General features: G+C 52.9%; 1 protein-coding gene across 1 annotated transcript; it reads left to right on the top strand.

The window, feature by feature from the left end:
• The first annotated feature begins 220 nt into the window (after nucleotides 1-220).
• On the top strand, nucleotides 221-18,994 carry mtpap (mitochondrial poly(A) polymerase). The gene is made up of 9 exons (XM_030100006.1): nucleotides 221-638; nucleotides 1,327-1,487; nucleotides 1,565-1,795; nucleotides 2,293-2,517; nucleotides 10,266-10,477; nucleotides 10,630-10,856; nucleotides 13,473-13,565; nucleotides 13,650-13,723; nucleotides 18,119-18,994. The coding sequence occupies exons 1-9, from the start codon at nucleotides 488-490 to the stop codon at nucleotides 18,446-18,448; spliced, it is 1,704 nt and encodes a 567-aa protein (XP_029955866.1). The 5' UTR covers nucleotides 221-487; the 3' UTR covers nucleotides 18,449-18,994.
• Nucleotides 18,995-23,329: the final 4,335 nt, after the last annotated feature.

Genomic DNA, 23,329 nt, shown 5'->3' with positions numbered 1-23,329 from the left:
CTCTTCTCTCAAACTAGAAAGAAAGTTTTCAAACAGGCTGAACTGGTTATGCATGTATTTCAGAGTGTGTGTATGTCTGAACAGATGTGTAGACACTGGACAAAGATTTATTTATTATTTATTTTGTGTGTGTGTGTGTGTATATATATATATATATATATATATATATGTGTGTGTGTGTGTGTGTGTGTGTGTGTGTGTGTGTGTGTGTGAGAGAGAGAGAGAGAGAGAGAGAGAGAGAGAGAGAGAGAGAGAGTCCAATGCTTGTGCCACAAATAAAGGATATTTCATGAAAGATTACTGACTCCAGTGGACCATGTGAACCAGGACCGAGGCCTTTAAAGGGCGGTCCGCAGCGCTGCTACGCTTTATACTCACTTTACGTGGTTATTTACGTTTATATTTTCAATCGCCATACTCCTCTCTTGTTTGGCCCTCCGCGGATGCCGTACTGCGCATGCGCCGTCGGCCGTTCTCCTGACCCACTATGGCGGCCTCCATGGCCCTGTGCAGGTTACATATGAGGGGGAAATTCGTCTTGGAGAGGAGTTTACAGCGAGCCGACGCGTTTCTCCAGAGAAGCCTGGTGACCGAGGCCGTCTCCGCTGAAGACGAAGCCGCTCGGAAGCTCGACCCCGGTGGGTGAAGCTTTCAAAGGACTGGCCGCCGTGGAGGAGCGACCGCCGTTCAGAACTCCGCCTGGAAAAACTCAGATTTAAGGAAAAAATTAATTTAGTACCAACGTTCTGCCGTATTTCAGAAATTCGGAATTGCGGAAGTAATCATTGGATCGTAAATCAAAATACGGCCCGCAGTTTATCAACCATGAGCTCCGTGTAGTGTTCATGTTTACACGAAATTTAATTTTTCTCTCCTTTCGGCGTTGACGTGAGAATGACTGTAAAATATTTTGTTGTTGTTTTTCAGCTTGTTTTATCACTGTTTGGAATTGTCTCCCAGTGTATAAGAGTAGTGTAATATTCTTTAATAAGATTAAATGTTTTTAGTGATTCGATTCACAAATTGTTTTTAAGTTTCATACATTTGCAGTTTGTTTGAAGTATATCTTAAAGTTTTCTCTACCAAAAATAGCTAATATTAATATTATATTAACATTGTCATTAATAATAATTTTCAGTATTTTGTTGATCTGAAAACAAAGTGTTAAATTGTCTTGGCTATCAATAATTGTTTAGAGAACATGTTTAAGGTGAAAAGCACATCACACTTTTAATCAAATGATGAGTAAATAAACGGACTCATCCCCTCATGTTCCAGCTGTAAACTGATCATAAACACTGCTTTGATGTTTTTCCCTGCTGTCAGGTGTGAACGGCCGTAAATCGCTGCGCAGCCTGCAGCAGGAGAGGCGAGAGCAGGCGGAGAGGTCCGTCCTCGTCAGCTGTGGCTCCACCACCGAGAGGAAGTTCCTCAAGTTCCTGTCCAGACACGGAGACGTCAGCAAGTGCTTCTTCTACGAGAGCTATGTGAGTGGACGGCCGGCGAGTGTTTCTCAGGGCCCGAGCGGCAGTCGGACGGCAGCAGTGTGTGTGTTGCTCCGCAGGGTGTGTACGCCGTGGTGGAGTTCTCCGGCCGGGACGGCGTGGCGTCCCTGCTGGAGGCCGCCTCCATCCCCAGTGCGAGCCACGAGGCCACGCTGCCTTTCAAGTCCAGGCTGCTGTCCTTCAGGACCCTGGGCGCCGGGGGCCCGGCGGCGCCGGCCGGCCTGAAGCTCCAGCCCCAGACCGCCGTCCCCATCAATGAGCTCATCCAGAGACTGTCCCGGCAGGACAGCGTGAGTCCAGAGAAAACACCCCGCCCCCGCCGTCGTTTTGTTTTCGGGAGTTCAGCATGGCCATCCTCTCCTCCTCTCCTCCTCCTCTCCTCCTCCTCCTCCTCTCCTGCTCCTCTTCCTCCTCTCCTCCTCCTCTTCCTCCTCTCCTCCTCCTCCTCCTCCTCCTCCTCCTCCTCCTCCTCCTCCTCCTCCTCTCCTCCTCCTCTCCTCCTCTCCTCCTCCTCTCCTCCTCCTCTTCCTCCTCTCCTCCTCCTCTCCTCCTCCTCCTCTTCTCCTCCTCCTCCTCCTCCTCCTCTTCTCCTCCTCCTCCTCCTCCTCCTCCTCTCCTCCTCCTCCTCCTCCTCCTCCTCCTCCTCCTCTTCTCCTCCTCCTCCTCCTCCTCCTCCTCCTCCTCCTCCTCCTCCTCCTCCTCCTCCTCCTCTTCTCCTCCTCTCCTCCTCCTCCTCCTCCTCCTCCTCCTCCTCCTCCTCCTCCTCTCCTCCTCTTCCTCCTCTCAGATCGACCAGCAGGTCTCCTCCCTGGTCGAGGCCTATCAGCTGACTGAGGAGAACATCAGACTGCGTTTCCTCGTCTGCTCGCTGCTGAAGGACGTGGCCGCCGCCTACTTCCCCGAGTGCAGCGTCAAGCCGTTCGGCTCGTCGGTGAACGGCTTCGGGAAGCTGGGCTGCGACCTGGACATGTTCCTGGACCTGGACGGCCTCAGCGGGCTGGACGTGAAGCCGGTGAGCCTCCCGGTTTGTCCTGTCAGTGGTTGCTGTTGTCACGGCTCAGACTGCAGCCAGTCTTCACTATCTGGTGGTAGTCTAGAGCGAGAGAGGAAGACTAGCTGCTCGAGAGCTGGGTTTCTGTCTGAAAACACCACGTACCGACCCTCATTTATCAATCTGAGCGAAGGATTCATCGTACGACAGAACCCACGCCAGATTTATGGAATGTTCGTATCTGACCGATCTCAGCATTCGAATGATCAGGTCTTGATTAATACAGCGGCCGACATCGATCGTCATTAACATGTGACACTCTGAAATGGTTCAGAAGCCCCGCCCACTGAGGTCAAACACGGAGAGGAGAAACCTCGGTAAAAAAATAAACTCTGAAATGGTTCTGCTCAGTGAGGACTGGAAGGAAAAACTGGAAGTGAAGGATCCAGAAAAGCTGTCTGGAGGAAGCAACTGTGTCTGGGTCCAGACCTGGGACCAGGTCCAGACCCGGTGCTGAGTCAGACCCGGGACCAGGTCCAGACCCGGTGCTGAGTCAGACCCAGGACCAGGTCCAGACCCGGTGCTGAGTCAGACCCAGGACCAGGTCCAGACCCGGTGCTGAGTCAGACCCAGGACCAGGTCCAGACCCGGTGCTGAGTCAGACCCGGGACCAGGTCCAGACCCGGTGCTGAGTCAGACCCAGGACCAGGTCCAGACCCGGGACCAGGTCCAGACCCGGTGCTGAGTCAGACCTGGGACCAGGTCCAGACCCGGTGCTGAGTCAGACCTGGGACCAGGTCCAGACCCGGTTTCCTGCCGTACGTTGGTTTGATAAATGAGGGCCAGTGAGTCTCTTCACACGCGTTGTGTCCTGCGCTGCCAGGTGATCTGAAGGAGACGTTTTGTTACGTGACGTTCAGAGTTTCAGAGGAAGCAGCGTTTTGCGTCGTTCTTTCAGAAAAGGTTTGAATTTTCAGAGCGTTGCCGTGTTCAGCGTTCACCTCTACTGCCGTGAGCAGCGGCTCTGCACATGCTCAGTAGACACGGGACTAGAAGAACAGCAATTTCCTCCAGAATGACCTGACTCCCAGTCCAGATTCTACCGGTCCTGGTCCTGGTCCTGGTCTGGGTTCAGGTTCTCATACAGGCTTCATTCTGTCATGAAAAACCTGGAAAAGTTTAGTTTTCTGTATTTTGTGTTGAAAGTTTTGTTGAAGTCGGGAGAAGGAGCCAAACCTGGAGCTCGAGCAGCTGGGGCGCAGTTGAGTTATTTTCGAGTACTCGACAAAAATCTCAGAATTTAAAGAGAAGAAGAAAAAAAAGTAATCAAATCAAACTTTATTTGTAGAGCATTTTCATGATAATAAAAACAACGCAAAGTGCTGAACAGTAAACAACAGTCATAAAAACAAAAGAATGAAAGCCACACCATCAATAAGTGTATAGATTAAAAAGTATGGGACCTAAAATTGAACCTTGGGGAACCCCACACCTAATTTCATGGGTTCCTGAGGAACAAGTATCCATACTTACATGAAAACATCGATCTGTGAGAAAAGAACTGAACCAGTTGAGAACAGTACCAGAGAGGCCCACCAGGTGACTCAGTCTGTTTATTAAAATGTGGTGGTCTACTGAGTCGAAGGCGGCACTCAGGTCCAGCAGAACCAACACTGTGAGCTTTTTATTATCTAAATTCCACCTGATATCATTTAAAATCTTTAAAGGGCGTCTCGGTACTGTGGTTCACTCTAAAACCAGACTGATGTCTTTCTAAGATGTTATGGATCATTAAAAAGTCATTGACTTGGTTAAAAACCAGTCTTTCTAAAACTTTACTTCAAACAGTCAGTTGGATCCTGGTCTGTAGTTATTAAGAACATTGGGGTCTAGATCGCTCTTCTTCAGAAGGGGCTTCACCACCGCCGTTCTAAAGGCAGTGGGTAAGACCCGTCTGAAGAGAGCAGTTCATGATATTTAAAATCTGTTCCTCCAGGAATCCATAAAGTGATTTAAACAGTGGTGTGGGGATGGGATCTAAAAGGCAGGTTGTTGATTTTACTTGGGAGAAAACTGGACCAAGAGTCCTTCATCAACCAGGTCCAGACTGTCCAGTGTGTCCTCAGGCATGGACAACGGCTCAGCTGTGTTCACTGATAGAACCTGTTGAGGTAAAAGACTAGACCTGATGTCCAGGATTTTAGTTCTGAAGTGGTCTGCAGAGTCTTCACAGAGAGCGTCTGTCGGCTCCTTAAAGGAATACTCCACCCAAAAAATGATTTGGCCTCATTTTCTACTCACCCTCATGCTGAGAAACACTCTGGAGCACTTTTTTGACGTTTCAAATGCAGTTGGAGATGTTTGGGGATTTTCGTTGTCAACAAACAGGGACCGACAGAGCCCGACAGAAAAAATGGTCCATAAAATCCACAAAACGTTCCCATTTTCCTTCATACTGCTCGTCCGCTGTAATCCAAGTGTCCTGAGCGCGTAACGTCCATAATTAATTCTTAACGAGGTCATTTAGTACATTTTAAGAGCCCAAACAGGGCGCTCTCATACAGCTCCATTGCATGTCTGCACCCTGAACTACGGAAGCCGCGGCAGACCAAGCCAGACGCTTGCGCGCTTTCAGCGACTACTTTTCTAAATTGCAAGCGTAGAAGAAGAAGTTCCGCTGTATATATTCTGCTGTGAGTGACCGAGCTGTGGAAAATCACAAAAGTGATTGGCTGCTGTTTTAAAGCTTTGAATTCCGTGTCCTGCTGAAAGGGCAAACATCTCCAACTGCATTTGAAACGTCAAAAAAGTGTATCCTTTAAAAGCTTTATTAAAATTAGAGCCAGTTAAAATGTACAAGGTGGAGAAGAGGAAGCGGGGGTTGTCTTTACTGTCTGAGATAAGTTGAGAGAAGTGGGAAGTTCAGCCTGTTTAACTGCATTATTGTAGATTTTGAGTTGTTGTCGTAGAATCTGGTGATGTACAGTCAACTTGGATTTCCTCCACCTTCTTTCAGCACTCCTGCAGTTTCTTTTCAGTTTGATGATTATATCATTTTTCCTCCACGGGGGTTTGGAATGGCCCTTGATAGTTTTGGTTAAAAGTGGAGCGACTGAGTCCAGACTGGACTTCAGTTTACTGTTAAAATCGTCAACGATAAAATCACAGGGTGCAGGTAAAATCACTGCAGGAGTGCTCTGTAAGATCTCTATAAAACCTGCAGCCACTTCAGAGGTAAGGTCGGTCTCCTCACTGCTCTCACCGGGGCCCCCTGCTGGTTAAAACTGGTGATGTTAAAAAACACACAGCAGTGGTCAGACAGAGCCAGGTCAACACCAGAGGACACACTGATGGACAGACCGGGTTAGAACCAGGTCCAGGGGGTTATGACCAGGTCCAGGGGATCAGAACCAGGTCCAGGGGGTCAGAACCAGGTCCAGGGTGTGTCCTCTGTTGTGCGTTGGCTGTGTGACATGCTGTTTAAAATCTAAACAGTTTAAAAGGTTTAAAAATTCTCTGGACATAGAGTCCGAGATGTTTATCAACATGTCAGTTAAAATCACCAGTTATTAAAATTCTGTTATATTTAGAATGAATTATTGTGAAAAGTTCTGAAAATTCACTGATAAAAGACTAAAGTACTGAGGGGGTCTGGAGTACTGAGGGGGTCTGGAGTACTGAGGGGGTCTGGAGTACTGAGGGGGTCTGGAGTACTGAGGGGGTCTGGAGTACTGAGGGGGTCTGGAGTACTGAGGGGGTCTAAAGTACTGAGGGGGTCTGGAGTACTGAGGGGGTCTGGAGTACTGAGGGGGTCTGGAGTACTGAGGGGGTCTGGACTGGCTGCTAAAAACAACGGCGTGGTGCTCGAAGGAGCTAAAACTATTAAAAGCTACTGCACATGCGCTTAATCTGTTCTTTTGAAATGGAAGCAGTCCCTCCGCCCCTCCTACCCTGTCTGGTTGAAAATAAAGAGTTAAACTGGGGGGGGAAGCCTCAGTGAGGAGAACAGGAGCGTCAGAGCCGCCGTGTCTCAGTGAAAAGCAGACCGTCTAAGTTATTGTCTAAGATAAGATCATGAATAATAAAAGATTTGTTTAAGAGAGAGCCACATTCAGCAGCGCCATGTTAATGGGGGGGGGGGGGGGGGGGGGGGGGGGGGGGGGGGGGGCTGGATGAGGCTCTCAGTGGACTTTTACTGCTAAAAGAGTCCTTTTCATTTAAAAACAGTCCGAGGGACGTGGTGTCTGGAGGAGGAGAGGACAGGGATGTTGTGGACAGTGTGGCGTGTCCGGGGGCAGTGAGGGTGTGTGAGGGGTGTGTGTCTGGGGGCAGTGAGGGTGTGTGAGAGGTGTGTGTCTGGGGCAGTGAGGGTGTGTGAGAGGTGTGTGTGGCGTGTGGTGGATGGGGGGGCCTCCAGGTAGTCAGTCAGCGGGGGGTGTGGACTGCCTGCTGAATGTTACCTGCTGAGATGGAGCTGCCCAGCGGCTCGGGTGAAGTCCGTCCTGGTGGTAAAAAGCTGGCGGATCCAGAAAAAGTTAAAATTGTCTTTGAAATAAAAGCTGGAGGCTGAGCAGGAGCGCTGGAGAGCCAGGTGTGGAGGCTGAGCAGTCTGGAGAAGGTCGGCAAAGGTCCAGAGATAAAGACCGCCCTGCCACAGCTCTCCACAGGTTAGAAAGGTCTTTAACGGACCTGTATCCTGCTTCTTTAGCTCATCCAAACCCTATGATTGGCATTAACATGGTAACAGTTTATTTTTGGCGCTAAGGAAAAGTCATTTTGTGTTAAATTAAGGATTTTCGGAGGTTAATTCTGAAACCCGGAAGAGAAAACGCTCTGGTTCACTGGTTTCCTCAGTGGAAAATGCCAATCAGCTGCTGCTGGTCAGAGGACAGTGGGGTGTTGTCTGCGGGGGTGGGGTGGGAGAAGAGTGGTGGGAGGAGTTCAACTTAGTGACGTACTCAGATTTGAAGAGTTTCAAACGAGCTGTTTTCCACCCGAAGGGAGGGGCTGCTGCAGAGAGCAGCAGACTGAAGAGATTACTCAGACATGCTGGATGAAGGCAAATGACATTGTGGGGGGGGTTTAAAGGGAAATCAACTTTGTGGCATGCTTAAAACCTTAAAAAAAGTGGATTTTGCATGATATAGGTCCTTTAAAATCCTGCTTGGTGACCTCCGACTGCCGCCGGGCCGACGTGCACGATGACCCGGCGGACAGTGGGGGGGAGGGACTGCAGGAGCTCCAGGAGTCCGTGGAGGATCGTGGGGACGGTAGCACCAGGAATACACCGCGTGATGGCGTTAAAAAAAGCAAATATTCCTGATGCTACTGTCCCCAACCAGGAGTGACGCAGGGGAAAAGAGGGGGCGGGGCCGGGGGCGGGGCTGCGGGGCGACAACGTGTGTGATCACTAATCAGTTGATTAGTAGTTGAAAGGCAGTAGGGAGAAGAGAGCTGGCTGAACCCCTCCAGTGAATTCATAGAATTAATGTTGGCGGCGGTGTTTCAGACACTCCGCCTGGGGCGTCATGAGAAACACGCTCCTCCTCTGAAATGGTTCTAATTAGGGGTGGGCGATATGGCAAAAATGTCATATCACGATTTTTTAAAATCAATATCACGATCACGATTTTATCACGATTCTTTTTTATATTGATTTTTCTAGACTAATTTGCAAGTTTGACCATTTTTTCCCCCCAATGTTAAACATATAAAACGTATAAAATGTATTTAAACATGTAAAACCCTCACAGAAAGGAAAAAAAAAGATAATTGAAACTAAAGAAACTGGCTGTAATTTAAATAGTACAGTGTTTTTTTTCTAATCAAAATGTGCAATGAACACAAACATAAAAAGTAATGACCAGCAATAGAGTGCACTTCTGTAACACAAAAACTTAACACACCAAATAGATTATTAAAAAGGGTCAATAAAAATGCAAACTTAGCTGGTTACCTTTCAAAGGGCAACAATTTAGAACAAAATCAATTTAACTTTAATATCTATAACCTGAGTGAATCATACAGCTGCTTGAGAATAATGTTTTGTTCAGAGATCTAAGCTTTTATCTCCTTTTAAAAATGAGGTAAAAGATAATGAACAATAAAGTACTCTTTTGTAACACAAAAATCTAAACATATCAAATAGCTTAATGGGATATAGTTTTAATAGTTGCGCTATCTGACCACTAGAGGGCTCTGTCTCCATTGAAACACAGCCCCTCATCATCCCATTAAAGCTGCTGTAGGCAGGATTTTGCTAGTCAGTGCTAATTTTTCTGTGTTTTCTTTGGATTAAATGTCAGAGTATCCATTGATAATCCTTTAGGAGTGTAGCATAACTGCTCTACCGCGAGGGCGCAGCGTTTCCATCTGTCTCTGTTCTGAGCTGAAAAGGAATCTCCACAGCTCCAGGTATCTTTGACCAATCAGAAGAGCCCATGAGGCTCTAACCGTGATTGGTCGAGGTGCGTTCGTCGCACGTTCTTGTGGGAGGGGCTTAACTTGCGTAAGGGCGTGATGTTGCTTAGGTAACCCTAAGCAAGATGGCGGAGATGCAGAATCCTGCCTACAGCACCTTTAAACCAAAGACGTTCCACTAGTGATCAGACTAAAGGTTCGTTTCAGCTGTTAACTTGATGGTTTGTCCACTAAGTGTCTTTTCACATTTCTGTGATTTGTTGTATATAAAATCCCTCATGCTAGCTTGTGAACTGCTAGCGGTAGCTCGCTAGCTAGCATTAGCATCGGTGCTAGCTTCAGCGTCTCTCCCTCCAGCTTGTCGGGGTGTTTCTATGGCGGCTGGTCTCTTGTAGATCCGTACTGCTGCTGTAAACCAGCTCTGCCTGACCCAGCCTCCACCCAGCAGCAGCTCCAGGCAGAGAAGCTCCACAGCGCTCCGCTCGCTGTTAGCTGCCTTCACGTCCCTGGCTGTGGATGCATTTTTTTTTTTTTTTTTAATCATCGTTAATGTTGCTCCGCATGTGTCCATTATGTACGTGGATAACTGCACTAGAGGGAATATTTAGTTGATATTATCTGAAGCTTTCAGGTAACATCATCACTCCAAAAAATATTATATATTGGTGAAAAAAGAACGAGGAGGAGAACGTGCCCTAGGTTTAACCATCTTTCTGATTTATGAGATCATCCCGACGTTATAATCCTTAACGATCCTATATAGTTATATCGCACACCCCAAGTTCTAATGACAAATAACAGATGATAAAACCTGAGGAAGTGTTCTGAGCTGCAGCTGGACCGTTGTGGATCCAGCCTGAGCTGAGGTTTGAGTCCCTGTCTGGACTGGGTGAGCTGCATTCTTCTTGCTTGATGACGTCTTTCTGGCTCCAGATGAAGTTTGTTTGTTGAAAGTGACAAAAGCACCTGTTCAGTGATGAAACCTTCGTGATCGAGCAGGAGCCTGCAGCCGTTCGTCTGGAGCCACAGAAGACCTGAGCCTTCTGAGCCTTCTGAGCCTTCTGAGCTGTGCTGACTCCTTCCAGCTCTCTGATGGCTTTTTGTGGTTTTCAGTCGTTTTTCCAGGAGGTGTTTGCTGTTTTGAGTAGTTTGAACCTGGTGATTACACCGCTGCTGAGGAGCCGCGGGTTGAACACCTTCAGAAGCAGCAGCGTCTGACTGACTCTGTGTGTGTGTGTGTGTGTGTGTGTGTGTGTGTGTGTGTGTGTGTGTGTGTGTGTGTGTGTGTGTGTGTGTGTGTGTGTGTGTGTGTGTGTGTGTGTGTGTGTGTGTGTGTGTGTGTGTGTCAGCCTAAATCCGGGCCCAGCCTGGAGTTCCAGATGAAGCGGGCCAGCTCGGAGCGGGCCGTGACGCAGAGCGTGCTGTCGGTGGTGGGGGAGTGTGTGGACCAGTTCGCGCCGGGGTGTGTGGGCGTGCAGAAGATCCTGAACGCCCGCTGCCCCCTGGTCCGCTTCGCCCACCAGCCGTCCGGCTTCCAGTGCGACCTGACGGCCAACAACAGGTACCGGCGCCGTCTGGAGCAGCGCCGGGTCCACTTCCTCACAGAAAACCAGTTTCTGAGGAGGCGGAGCAGAACCGCCTCGTGGGGGGTCACATGTTCAGGGTGCAGCGTTTTCCTGTCAGACTTGAGCCGCGGTCCGTGTCGGTCCACAGGGTGGCGATGAAGAGCACCGAGCTGCTGTACCTGTTCGGGGAGCTGGACCCCCGGGTGCGCGCCCTGGTCTTCACCGTGCGCTGCTGGGCTCGCGCTCACGGCGTCACCAGCAGCATCCCCGGAGCCTGGATCTCCAACTTCTCCCTCACCGTCATGGTGCTGTTCTTCCTGCAGAGGAGGAGCCCCGCCCTGCTGCCCACGCTGGACCGCCTGCGGGAGCTGGCAGGTGGGAGGACCGCCCGGGGTCCTGCTGCGACCCACGTCACCCCGCATCACCCCGCATCACCCCACATCACCCTGCATCACTCCACACTGACCCCACAATGACCCTACATCACCCCACAGCACCCCGCATCACCTCACATCACCCCGCATCACCCCACAATGACCCCGCATCACCCCGCATCACCCCACACTGACCCCACATCACCCCGCATCACCCCACATCACCCTGCATCACTCCACACTGACCCCGCATCACCCCACATCACCCCGCATCACCTCACATCACCCCGCATCACCCCACATCACCCTGCATCACTCCACACTGACCCCACAATGACCCTACATCACCTCACATCACCCCACACTGACCCCACATCACCCCACATCACCCCACATCACCCTGCATCACCCCGCATCACCCCACATCACCCCGCATCACCCCACATCACCCTGCATCACCCCACACTGACCCCACACTGACCCCGCATCACCCCACATCACCCCACACTGACCCCGCATCACCTCACATCACCCCGCATCACCCCACATCACCCTGCATCACTCCACACTGACCCCACAATGACCCTACATCACCTCACATCACCCCACACTGACCCCACATCACCCCACATCACCCTGCATCACCCCGCATCACCCCACATCACCCCGCATCACCCCACATCACCCTGCATCACCCCACACTGACCCCACACTGACCCCGCATCACCCCACACTGACCCCACATCACCCCACATCACCCCACATCACCCTGCATCACCCCGCATCACCCCACATCACCCTGCATCACCCCACATCACCCTACATCACCCCACACTGACCCCACACTGACCCCGCATCACCCCACATCACCCCACATCACCCCACACTGACCCCACATCACCCCACATCACCCCACATCACCCTGCATCACCCCGCATCACCCCACATCACCCCGCATCACCCCACATCACCCTGCATCACCCCACACTGACCCCACACTGACCCCGCATCACCCCACATCACCCCACATCACCCCACACTGACCCCGCATCACCCCACATCACCCCGCATCACCCCACATCACCCCACACTGACCCCGCATCACCCCACATCACCCCGCATCACCCCACATCACCCCACATCACCCCACACTGACCCCGCATCACCCCACATCACCCCACACTGACCCCGCATCACCCCACATCACCCCACACTGACCCCACATCACTCAACACTGACCCCTCATCACCCCACATCACCCCACATCACTCCACAGTGACCCCACAATGACCCTACATCACCCCACAATGACCCCACCATGACCCCGCATCACTCTGCATCACTACACATCACCCCACATGACCCCACATGACCCCGCATCACTCTGCATCACTACACATCACCCCACCATGACCCCACCATGACCCCTGTTCCGGCGAGGCTCCTTCGCCTCCACCATGTTTCCAGCTGAGAAGATTCAGTCACGTTTTCCAGTGAGAACACATCACCTTCGCTGTTTCTGTGTTTTAACGTTAAAACTACGTGTTTAATGCTGCTCCGAGACACTGAGATCGGATTTTTCAAAAACGCTCCGTCTCCGTGGAAACGGGGAAGGACGCAGCTTGTTGACAGTGCTGCCGCCGTGGCAGTACAGCCTGTTCAGAGCGAGTCGGTGTGAGAGAGAAGCTCCGTGGAGAGAGCCTGAAACTCTGTGGTGGAGATGGTTCCTGTTCTGTGGAGGAACTGAAGGGTTCTGACATCACTGATGATGATGAGGATGAGGATGAAGTCTGCTGCTCCAACTCCAGCTCTTCATCTCTTCTGCCTCTCTCACCTTCATTACCTGATAACTGCCTTCAAGAAGCCATCTGCCCTCTTCTCCCTCCTCCTCCTCCTCCTCCTCCTCCTCCTCCTCCTCCTCCTCCTCTTCCTCTTCCTCTTCCTCTTCCTCCTCCTCTTCCTCTTCCTCTTCCTCTTCCTCCTCCTCCTCCTCCTCCTCTTCTCCCTCCTCTTCCTCCTGTTCCTCCTCCTCTTCTTGCTCTTCTTCCTCTTCCTCCTCCTCCTCCTCCTCCTCCTCCTCCTCTTCTCCCTCCTCTTCCTCCTCCTCCTCCTCCTCTTCTCCCTCCTCTTCCTCCTCCTCCTCCTCCTCTTCTCCCTCCTCTTCCTCCTGTTCCTCCTCCTCTTCTTCCTCTTCCTCCTCCTCCTCCTCTTCCTCCTCCTCCAGTGTAGACTCCATTGCACAGTGCTTCTGGGACAGTAAAAGGCTCGTTGCTCTGTAAAGGTCGCTGACCCCACCTCTTCCACACACACATGTGCGAGTTCCCAGCCGGCTGTTGAAACAGCAAAAACACACACACACACACACACACACACACACACACACACCACCCCTCAGCATGGTGAAGCAGACCTGCATCAAGGACATGGAGACGTAAACCAGCAGACCAAGGACACCGTCCTGCTGTCTGTTTTTTATTGGACCCTGTCCAGTGGCTTCCCCCCTCCCTCCTCCCATCATGCACTGCTCAAACATCCATCTGTGTCTTATTTACGGCCGTCACAGGCGTGTAGAGCCTCTGGTTTGACCTCTTCATGTCCCCCTGCTGTCCCTCGCCAGGCCCGGCGGACAGGAGCGTCCTGGACGGGAGCGACTGCTCCTTCACCAGCGACTTCGGGAGGATCGGTCCCGGGACCAACACGGAGACGGCGGGTGAGCGGCGCCCCCGCCCCGCCCCGCCCCGCGGCCGGCGGCCCGGTCGCCTCCCTAACCCGCCTGTGCTTCTCCGGCTTTCAGAGCAGCTCCTGGTCGCCTTCTTTGACTTCTACAGCAGCTTCCCCTTCAGCAGGGCGTCCATCAGCATCAGGAAGGTACGTCTGCCACGGCGCTCCGCTCCGCTCTTCAGCTGTGGAAATAGAGATGATGAAAAAATGATTCAACAGTACGATTATTGAATTTATGTTCGACACACGTCACCTGTTGAGCTCTCGAGTTTTTGGAGGCAAGGTTTGCCTAAAAACACGGATCCATATTAAGTCAACAATATTTCCACGATTATTTGGACAATGTGCATAATCCTGGTCTTAATTGATCGCTAAGACCTTACAGAATATAATTCCAGTGTCAGAAACACTTTGATGAAGGAGAAACATGAAATTTTTACCATCGCCATTTTTTTTTTCAGATGAAACATTGAAAAACACCATGATAACAATGAAACCAGCCATAAAGTTTCCACTGCCTGCGTTCAGCAACGCCTCGACTACAGTGATACCAAGTTACATGAGAACAGCACAAAGCGCAGAGGTTTTATAACGTGTTTAGTTTGGATAGAGCCAGGCCAGCCCTCCATTTGGCCACTTGGAGACCAACCTGTGCCAAACTGAGCCAAATGGGTTTTAATTTATATACAATGCACCCTCTGGCCCGGGTATTTACCCCCTGTATTATCAGTTTCTACCATTGTGAACAGTATAAAATGCATTTTGATAAATTATTAAACTATGATAATTAGCTTTCAGTTGAAATATATTTATTTCAGCAACAGACTGTATAAACGGTCAAATAAACACAAAAAGAGGAAATATATAGTGGTGTCAGTACAAAAAATAGATACTTGTATCACAGAGAAAACAAAACAAAAAATCCGCTGTGCAATATGTAAACAATAATCTATGCAAAATGCAGATTAAGATAAAGAAAAAGCTAAAGCAATGTGCGAAGTGCTGCAGAAAAGCACAACGAAGTAAAGTTTGCATGTTACAGAACAAACTTGCCAAATATGTCACTAATCACATTACCGTCTCGTTCTGCAATGCGTCTTTGATGCACCACATTGTGCAAAAGGAGAGATTAGTTACAGACAGATAAGTTACAAATCAGGCAACAGCTGACAGAAATCAAAAAAAGGACGAGCAAAACCAGGAAGATGACGACTGAACAGAATCAGCAACGGATCAAATTAAATACATTTCAACTGTTAAATGACATAAATCAGACCTGTTTCCGGTGCATGTTGGCCGGGCCTTTCCCCATGAGGCCCGGCTGGGCTCGGCCCGCAGGAGCAACATGTGCAGAGCACCCGGCCTTCCTGGAGTCCCTGGGAGGGGGGCTGGACAGTTCTCCGACTGGGGACTCCATGGTTCTACTGGGGACTCCATGGCTCTACTGGGGACTCCATGGTTCTACTGGGGACTCCATGGCTCTACTGGGGGACTCCATGGCTCTACTGGGGACTCCATGGTTCTACTGGGGACTCCATGGCTCTACTGGGGACTCCATGGTTCTACTGGGGACTCCATGGTTCTACTGGGGGACTCCATGGCTCTACTGGGGGACTCCATGGTTCTACTGGGGACTCCATGGTTCTACTGGGGGACTCCATGGCTCTACTGGGGGACTCCATGGCTCTACTGGGGACTCCATGGTTCTACTGGGGACTCCATGGTTCTACTGGGGGACTCCATGGCTCTACTGGGGGACTCCATGGTTCTACTGGGGACTCCATGGTTCTACTGGGGGACTCCATGGCTCTACTGGGGGACTCCATGGTTCTACTGGGGACTCCATGGCTCTACTGGGGGACTCCATGGTTCTACTGGGGGACTTCAACGCCCACGTGGGCAGCGACAGTGAGACCTGGAGGGGGGTGATTGGATCGCACGCCTCCCTGATCTGAACCCAGTGGTGTTTTGTTACTGGACTTCTGTGCTAGTCACAGTTTGTCCATAACAAACACCATGTTGGAGCACAGGGGGGTCCATAAGTGCACTTGGCACCAGGACACCCTAGGGCGGAGGTCGATGATAGACTTTGTGGTCATGTCATCTGACCTCTGACCTCATGTTTTGGACACTCGGGTGAAGAGAGGAGCAGAGCTGTGGACCGATCTCCACCTGGTGGTGAGTTGGATTCGCTGGCGGAGGAGGAAACCGGACAGACTTAGAACACCCAAACGTGTTGTGAGGGTCTGCTGGGAGCGGGAGGGGTTCCGGTTCAGAGACCAGGGGCCGGAGGGGGTCTGGTTCAGAGACCAGGGGCAGGAGGGGTTCCGGTTCAGAGACCAGGGGCAGGAGGGGTTCCGGTTCAGAGACCAGGGGCCGGAGGGGGTCTGGTTCAGAGACCAGGGGCCGGAGGGGGTCCGGTTCAGAGACCAGGGGCCGGAGGGGGTCTGGTTCAGAGACCAGGGGCCGGAGGGGGTCCAGTTCAGAGACCAGGGGCAGGAGGGGGTCTGGTTCAGAGACCAGGGGCTGGAGGGGGTCCGGTTCAGAGACCAGGGGCCGGAGGGGTTCCGGTTCAGAGACCAGGGGCCGGAGGGGGTCTGGTTCAGAGACCAGGGGCCGGAGGGGGTCTGGTTCAGAGACCAGGGGCCGGAGGGGGTCCGGTTCAGAGACCAGGGGCCGGAGGGGGTCCGGTTCAGAGACCAGGGGAAGGAGGGGGTCTGGTTCAGAGACCAGGGGCCGGAGGGGGTCTGGTTCAGAGACCAGGGGCCGGAGGGGGTCTGGTTCAGAGACCAGGGGCCGGAGGGGGTCTGGTTCAGAGACCAGGGGCCGGAGGGGGTCCGGTTCAGAGACCAGGGGCCGGAGGGGGTCTGGTTCAGAGACCAGGGGCAGGAGGGGGTCCGGTTCAGAGACCAGGGGCCGGAGGGGGTCCGGTTCAGAGACCAGGGGCCGGAGGGGGTCTGGTTCAGAGACCAGGGGCCGGAGGGGGTCCGGTTCAGAGACCAGGGGCCGGAGGGGGTCCGGTTCAGAGACCAGGGGCCGGAGGGGGTCTGGTTCAGAGACCAGGGGCCGGAGGGGGTCCGGTTCAGAGACCAGGGGCCGGAGGGGGTCCGGTTTGGGAACCACAGGATTTCATCTCTGCTTTTTGCAGATGATGTTGTCCTGTTGGCTCCATCTAACCCGGACCATCATGCACTGGGGCGGTTTGAAAACAAATTTAAATTAAACCTCTTTCATAGATTAAAAAGTTCTTTTCTGGTTTTGTGACTTTGTTAATCCAACAATTGAAAAAAAAAATATACATGAACATTTTACTACTAAGCAGTCACAGTGTCTGAATGGATTTCTGACTACAGCCTGTCTGTTTGTACGTTTATTATTATTATTCTGAATATTTATTCTAACCTTTAAACTCAAAAATTAAGAAAAGTTCAAAAAGATAAAACTCGTTCTTGATCAGTAGAGGTTTCCTAAATTCTCCTGCCTTTCTGCAAATGAGCCGAGACCCAGCATGCATTGCGGTGCCTTCACACAATGTGAAAAGTTGAGGGAAGCTGTGTCCTCGAGCTCCAGCAGGAAGTCAGTACCTTGAGGTCTGATGGCGTCAATCAGCTGTGAGCCGGTGTGTTTGGGTGTGAAGCCCTGCTCCTCGTCTGCAGGAGTCTCCAGCACCGAAGCGGCTCCAGGTTTTACATCCGGGGCCACGTTCAGGCTAAGTTTCCTCTCTGTCTGGGCGGATGGATAATTAACCTGCTGCTCTGACTAATCCTTGACCGTCCGCCCGTTCCTCCGCCGTGCAGAAGGTGTGTTGATGAAGTGGCGTTCATGCTCGGCGGCTCGCTGGGACGTGCAGGGACCTTGCTGGAGCTGGGGTTTAATGAATGGGCCCCGCTGGGAGGAGGCAGCGCTCCGCTCTAATATATGAGACTAATATGAAGTCGGACACGGCGGAGGAAGCCTGCAGGTGGATGCGGCCCTGACCCCAGCCAATAGGCTTTCACCGCCATCAATCTGCTTTACTGTGCCGCGTCTCCGCTCTGACTGATGGCTTCATGTTCCCCCGTCCCTCAGCCTCAGCTCCAGGGCAGCCAGGAATCTGCTGAGCGATTCGGTCGTCCCTCCTGCTCAGACGTAGCGCCGGATGCAGCCCGGCAGGGCTGGACGGTCAGACGGTCTAACCTGGATTACCAGGTCAGGTTACTGACAGCTGCTTCTCATTCACTGGTTAAAGGCGGCGGACAGCAGCGCAGCGTCTGTTCATCATGGATTCAGTCAGCATGGATCTTACTAATGCACGACGCTTTGTTTCACCGTTTTCTGGAGAGTTCCTGTTTATTCTGCGCAGCTGGTGGTCGGTTAAAGCGTCGATGCTGCAGCTTGTCACTGTGTTTGTAACGACTGAAGAGAAGCTCCAGCAGCTCCAGGCTCAGCTCAGGTTCTGCTTACACAGGCAGACTGTGTGCAGGGATTCAAACCGTGGGTCGGTTAGGGGGTAGGGATTCGCTCTGGCATACTGCCGTCTCACCCGGCCTCTCCTGTCTGCAGGGCCGGGAGCAGAGCAAGCCCGAGGTGGCGCCGCTGCACATCCAGAACCCCTTCGAGACCTCCCTGAACGTCAGCAAGAACGTCAACGCCAGCCAGCTGGACCGCTTCGTGGCTCTGTGCCAGGAGAGCTCCTGGCTGCTCCAGCAGAGGGAGACCGTCACGCCCGGCGGCGGGAACGCTCCGGCGCCGTGGGGCCTCGCCGCCCTCCTGCAGCCCTCACAGGTAGCGGGGATCAAAACCCGCAAGAGGAGGAGGACGGAGCCGGCGAGCCAGAGGATCAAGAGCTTACTGGAGTCTTTAAAGAACCAGAATCACCAGAAGAAGAGCTAGAGACTGGACCGGCTCTAACCTGTGCAGCGTGTCTGCACGCCTCAGAGGACGGGCTGCAGTGCCAGACACCCCCACCGGGTGGTGCCAGAGAGGATGGGACCTGAAGGCAGGAGCTCCTCTGGTTCTGGTAGCAGCTCTCACTGGAGCAACGGTCCACACATGTTTCAGAGTCGGAGGATTTTCACTGCGATCCGGACTGGAGTCATGTAATCCAGTTAAAACTCGTTAAACTGAGAGGAGAGGTTATGATGAATGAACGAAAAAGGTTAAACACAAAGTGTTTTTTACACATAATCACACAGCTAAATGCGGTTCTGCAGTGGTGGAACATGATTCTGCTTCAGTGACGCCGGGCAGCAGCAGAAGAACGGGGGAGTCTGGCTGGAGGGTTCCAGCCCGCCGAGCAGACGTGTTGTGATTTTATCAGAAGGTTCCGTACGATCCACAATGCTTCACATGAAGTTCATCTCTGTGTGAAACAAGATATTTACATTGTCTGATGAAAGTCCTTCAAATTAAACAGAACCGATTATTTGGTGTTGTGGGTGAAGAAATGGACCTCCGTGGTTTGTGTTGAGGGAAACTGGACCATTGATGTCAGCAGCTGGTCGGTGCCGTCTGCTCATTCCTGAGGAAGTGATGTGAAGGTCGGTTTAAAGCAACTTGGAATCAGCTGCATTCAGGAGCTGGTTCTGCCCCCCAGGAGGGTCTAACTCTCTGGTCCACTCAGTGACCAGACCTCTCAGGTCCCCAGGAAGAGGTCTACTCAGTGACCAGACCTCTCAGGTCCCCAGGAAGAGGTCTACTCAGTGACCAGACCTCTCAGGTCCTCAGGAAGAGGTCTACTCAGTGACCAGATCTCTCAGGTCCTCAGGAAGAGGTCCACTCAGTGACCAGATCTCTCAGGTCCTCAGGAAGAGGTCCACTCAGTGACCAGATCTCTCAGGTCCTCAGGAAGAGGTCTACTCAGTGACCAGACCTCTCAGGTCCTCAGGAAGAGGTCTACTCAGTGACCAGACCTCTCAGGTCCCCAGGAAGAGGTCCACTCAGTGACCAGACCTCTCAGGTCCCCAGGAAGAGGTCCACTCAGTGACCAGACCTCTCAGGTCCTCAGGAAGAGGTCTACTCAGTGACCAGATCTCTCAGGTCCTCAGGAAGAGGTCCACTCAGTGACCAGATCTCTCAGGTCCTCAGGAAGAGGTCTACTCAGTGACCAGACCTCTCAGGTCCCCAGGAAGAGGTCCACTCAGTGACCAGACACCTGAGGTGGGCCTCCTGGCCTTCAGACAGCTGGGATCTCAGTCTAATTAAGAGCCAGGTAAAAAGTGAAGACTGGCTGAGACGACTCTCCACCCTGCCAGTCTGGATCCAGACTGATGGCGAGTCCTGTTTTAGAACTGGTTAAGTTTGTTTCCTCAGAATTCAGTGACTCCTTGTTTTCCCTCTGCTCGATGGAAGGAAGACATTTCTTCCTCCATATCTCGGATCTTTTCCATGTCCAGTGGCGTGTCTGTCATGGTCTTTTCCTCTGCAAACTTAAACCAGAACATCCTCAGTTCTGCTGGTTAACGCTGCTGTTCACCACGGAACGTGCTGGAACCACGGAGAACAATATGGACGGAACACCAAGCTGGATTGTTGTTATGGTGACTGTTAACTCTAGAACTACGAAGTCCAGCAGGATCTGGACTGGAACCAGGACCAGCACCAGAGTTTCCAGTGTCTTGTAAACTGATACCAAACAAACGAGTGAACATGTGGTGGATGGGCCTTTGCAGCTAAACCACTTCCATTGCAACAAAGCGATAGTGTAGGTTTAGTTCTTTTTAACCTGAATGAGGAGTTAACGAGTTAGAATGTTGCTGTATTGAAGAGTCCTGAATGTTTGTCCAGTGTACATAAAGATTTAACTTTACTTCTGTGATTTTATGCTGAAGGTTAAAGTATTGACACCAACACTCCATCAGTTCAGTTCAGAGCAGCTCAGGGACTGAATCTAAATCCCAGTAAAAGACCAAAGCTGCAGAAAGCTGGTTTTTACTTAAAATCCTAAAGGTCTGCAAGCTTTGGAGCAAAAGGAAGTTGGAGTTTGACTGTAGACATGACTTCTGAAGCTCTCCTCAAAGAAAAGCAGCTTCTGGTCCAAACCTGCGGCAGAGGGATGATTCTGACGGCCAGTGATCAGCAGGAGGTGTTCCCCCGCCGTGCGAGCAATCGACCCATCGGCTCGGACTCCTGCGCTGGGGGCGTGGCCGGCCAGCTGTACGGTGGAGTCCGCCGGAGGGATCGACCTCTCGGAAAGAACCGGCGGCCGACGTGAGACGCGTCAGAGCGTGGCCCGGACGGGTGGAGGGTGGAGGGGATCTGCTGAGATGGAGGAAGACCTGCAGCCACAGGTTCACATCCCAGGAGACCGTCTCTACGAGGGGATGGAGAGGTGCTGGAGGAGGGTGGAGGAACAGAGGGAGGGTGGAGGAACAGCAGAGTGCGCCCTGCAGCTGCTCCTCCACCCGCTGCGGTGGGAGGGTGGAGGGTGAGAGGACACGCTCAGCAGCCTCCCCCTGTCTGCAGGGATGGGAGGGAAGGAAGGAGCGAGTCGGCTTTGAACCTCTCAGCCCTCCGCTGCTCCACCCCCCCCCCCCTCCACCCAGCCCCCCCTCCTCCACCCCTTCCACTTCTCTTTCAGATCCAGCCTGCCTCTTCCTCCTCTATCACACTCATCTGTTTTCCTCTTTCTTCTGCTGGTTCTTTGAGGTTCTGTAGGTTTGTTTGTTTCAGCGGAGCCGTTATGAAACCCGGTGCTGACGGAGGGGGGGGGGGGGGGGGGAGGGGGGCCGGGCCCCTGGGGAACGGGATGAAATGTGACTGTGGGTGGTGCGGGACTTGTTTGGGAGCGGGAGCGCCGTGTCAGCGCCGTGGAGCTCCTGATTGGTCGGTGCGTCCTCAGGTTAACGGGCCGCTCTGATGCTCTCTGCTTATTGAACGGTTTATGGGGTAATTACAGTCCAGAGAGAAACTCCGTCCGAGGTGGCCGGGGTCGTGGTCGATGCACTGCACAGTGGAGGCTTTATGTCTGGCAGAGCGGAGACCAGGCCTGACCGGCGCTGACCTTCCTCCGAGGTGGTGTCGGCGGCGCGCCAGATTCTCTGATTCATGAGCAGAACCGTAGAAAAGTCCAAGACGGATCGGCCTCTCAGGAAGTCCCGGGGCTCAGTGGGGCGAGGCTGCAGTTTATGCCTGCTCCCTTTTCTTGGCTGCTAATGCGCCTTCAGAGCCTGGAAGAATGTGGAAAGGTGGCTGAAGGGCTTGACAAACACGGGAGGTATTTGAGGAAACAGGCGGAGGGCGAGGCAGGAAAAACACGGAGCCGGTGGATCTGGGTGCATCTGGGGGGTGAGAGCTCCCACGGAGGGACAGCTGGGTCGGAGCTGGCGGCGGCTCGGCGTGCCGTTTGATGTGGAAGGCCTTATCAGGCAGCGCTCTCAGAAGCGTTATCGCGCCTTCCGATCTGCGCGCCACGCCTTCCACTTACCTCTCCGCCCACCAGACGGAGCGCAGAACGTAATCTGAGCACTTCCCTCTGGCAGTTCCACGAATTGTCCCCCGCAGCGCTGTGAAGGGTTGTTAGGCTGGCCTCCGGGGTCCCGGCGGCCCCCCCCCCCCCCCAGCCCCTGGCAGCCCGGTCAGGGCGGCGCTCCGGGTCTCCGTGGTGGACGGGAATGCCCGGAGCCTGGAGCCGCCGGCAGGCCCATTGTTTGAGCGAAGGACGGGGGCTGACGGATGGAGGCTGGCCCCGGCCGCTGGCAGCGCCACGCATTCCCGTCCAGCCGGAGCCCCGGCAGAGGACGAACCGCCACACGGGCCGGCGTGCACGGCTGCTGCGGTATCCATGGAAACACCACCCGTCATCCACCGGCTCCGCCGAGCTCTCCTGGGTGCTGCGCCTCCGTGACGGCAGAACGCCGCATGTGACGCCACGCGAACATGTGACCCGCCGAGTCCCCGGAGCGCGGCCGGCCTGTCTCCAGCCCTCACACGGTGCCGCTGTGTGAGACGAAGGCTGAGGCTGCTCAGATGCAGTTCCTCCACCGGCACACTCCAGCTCTGGCTTCGTGAGGCGGGCACCAAAACAACGCTCTTCTTCTGCTAATGTTGACTCCAGCTTCAAACTGCGAGTCTCCCGTGGTGACATGTGACTTGGAGCGCCACGCCTCCGCCTCCCATCAGCTCTGGCAACGCTACATGTTCCACTGGCTTCCTGTTAGCTTGAACTGAAATGTGTCAACACGGAGAACAATACACTAAACACGAACAACACAGACCACAGAGAGCAGCACACTCTGCACATTAGTGAGAGAGGATCTGGACTGGAACCAGGCCCAGGGCCAGGAAGATCTGGACCAGGACAAGGACCAGTAGCAGTGTTTCAGTAAACGTGTTTCCTCTGGGATGAGGTTTCCAGTGGCTCGGAGCTCCTTTGTCGTGTTGAAATCGGCCTTCGTCTTCTTTCGGAATACTTCTCCATTCAAACATTTCCCACAAACAGCAAAAGCACTGAGGAGGAAATATATCTGAGTCTAACGTCGGTGCGCAGATGGATTTCCATTCCAGCCACTTCAGGGCAGGGTGAGTTCTCTTCTCCTGTGCTTCTGCAGCCTCATCAGGACCGAGTCCAGACGGGGTAAAACCTTCAGCCTCGGCTCAGGTGAGCGTCAGGCCTCCGTCCAGATCGCCACACAGGCTCCAGGGCAGAGGGCAGAGGGCGGAGCGTCGGGTCTGGCGAGATAAAGATGTTGGCCTTGTCTTTGGTGCTGGGGGATGAGGGGGTGGATCAGGAACCCCCCCTCGCTCATCCTCTCCAGCCAGATCTCTCTCTCTCTC

This window comes from Salarias fasciatus, chromosome 9 (assembly GCF_902148845.1).
Source record: "Salarias fasciatus chromosome 9, fSalaFa1.1, whole genome shotgun sequence".
Classification (NCBI taxonomy): Eukaryota; Metazoa; Chordata; class Actinopteri; order Blenniiformes; family Blenniidae; genus Salarias; species Salarias fasciatus.
The sequence above is the reverse complement of the archived record's forward strand: the minus strand, read 5'-3'. Positions and strand labels throughout refer to the sequence as shown.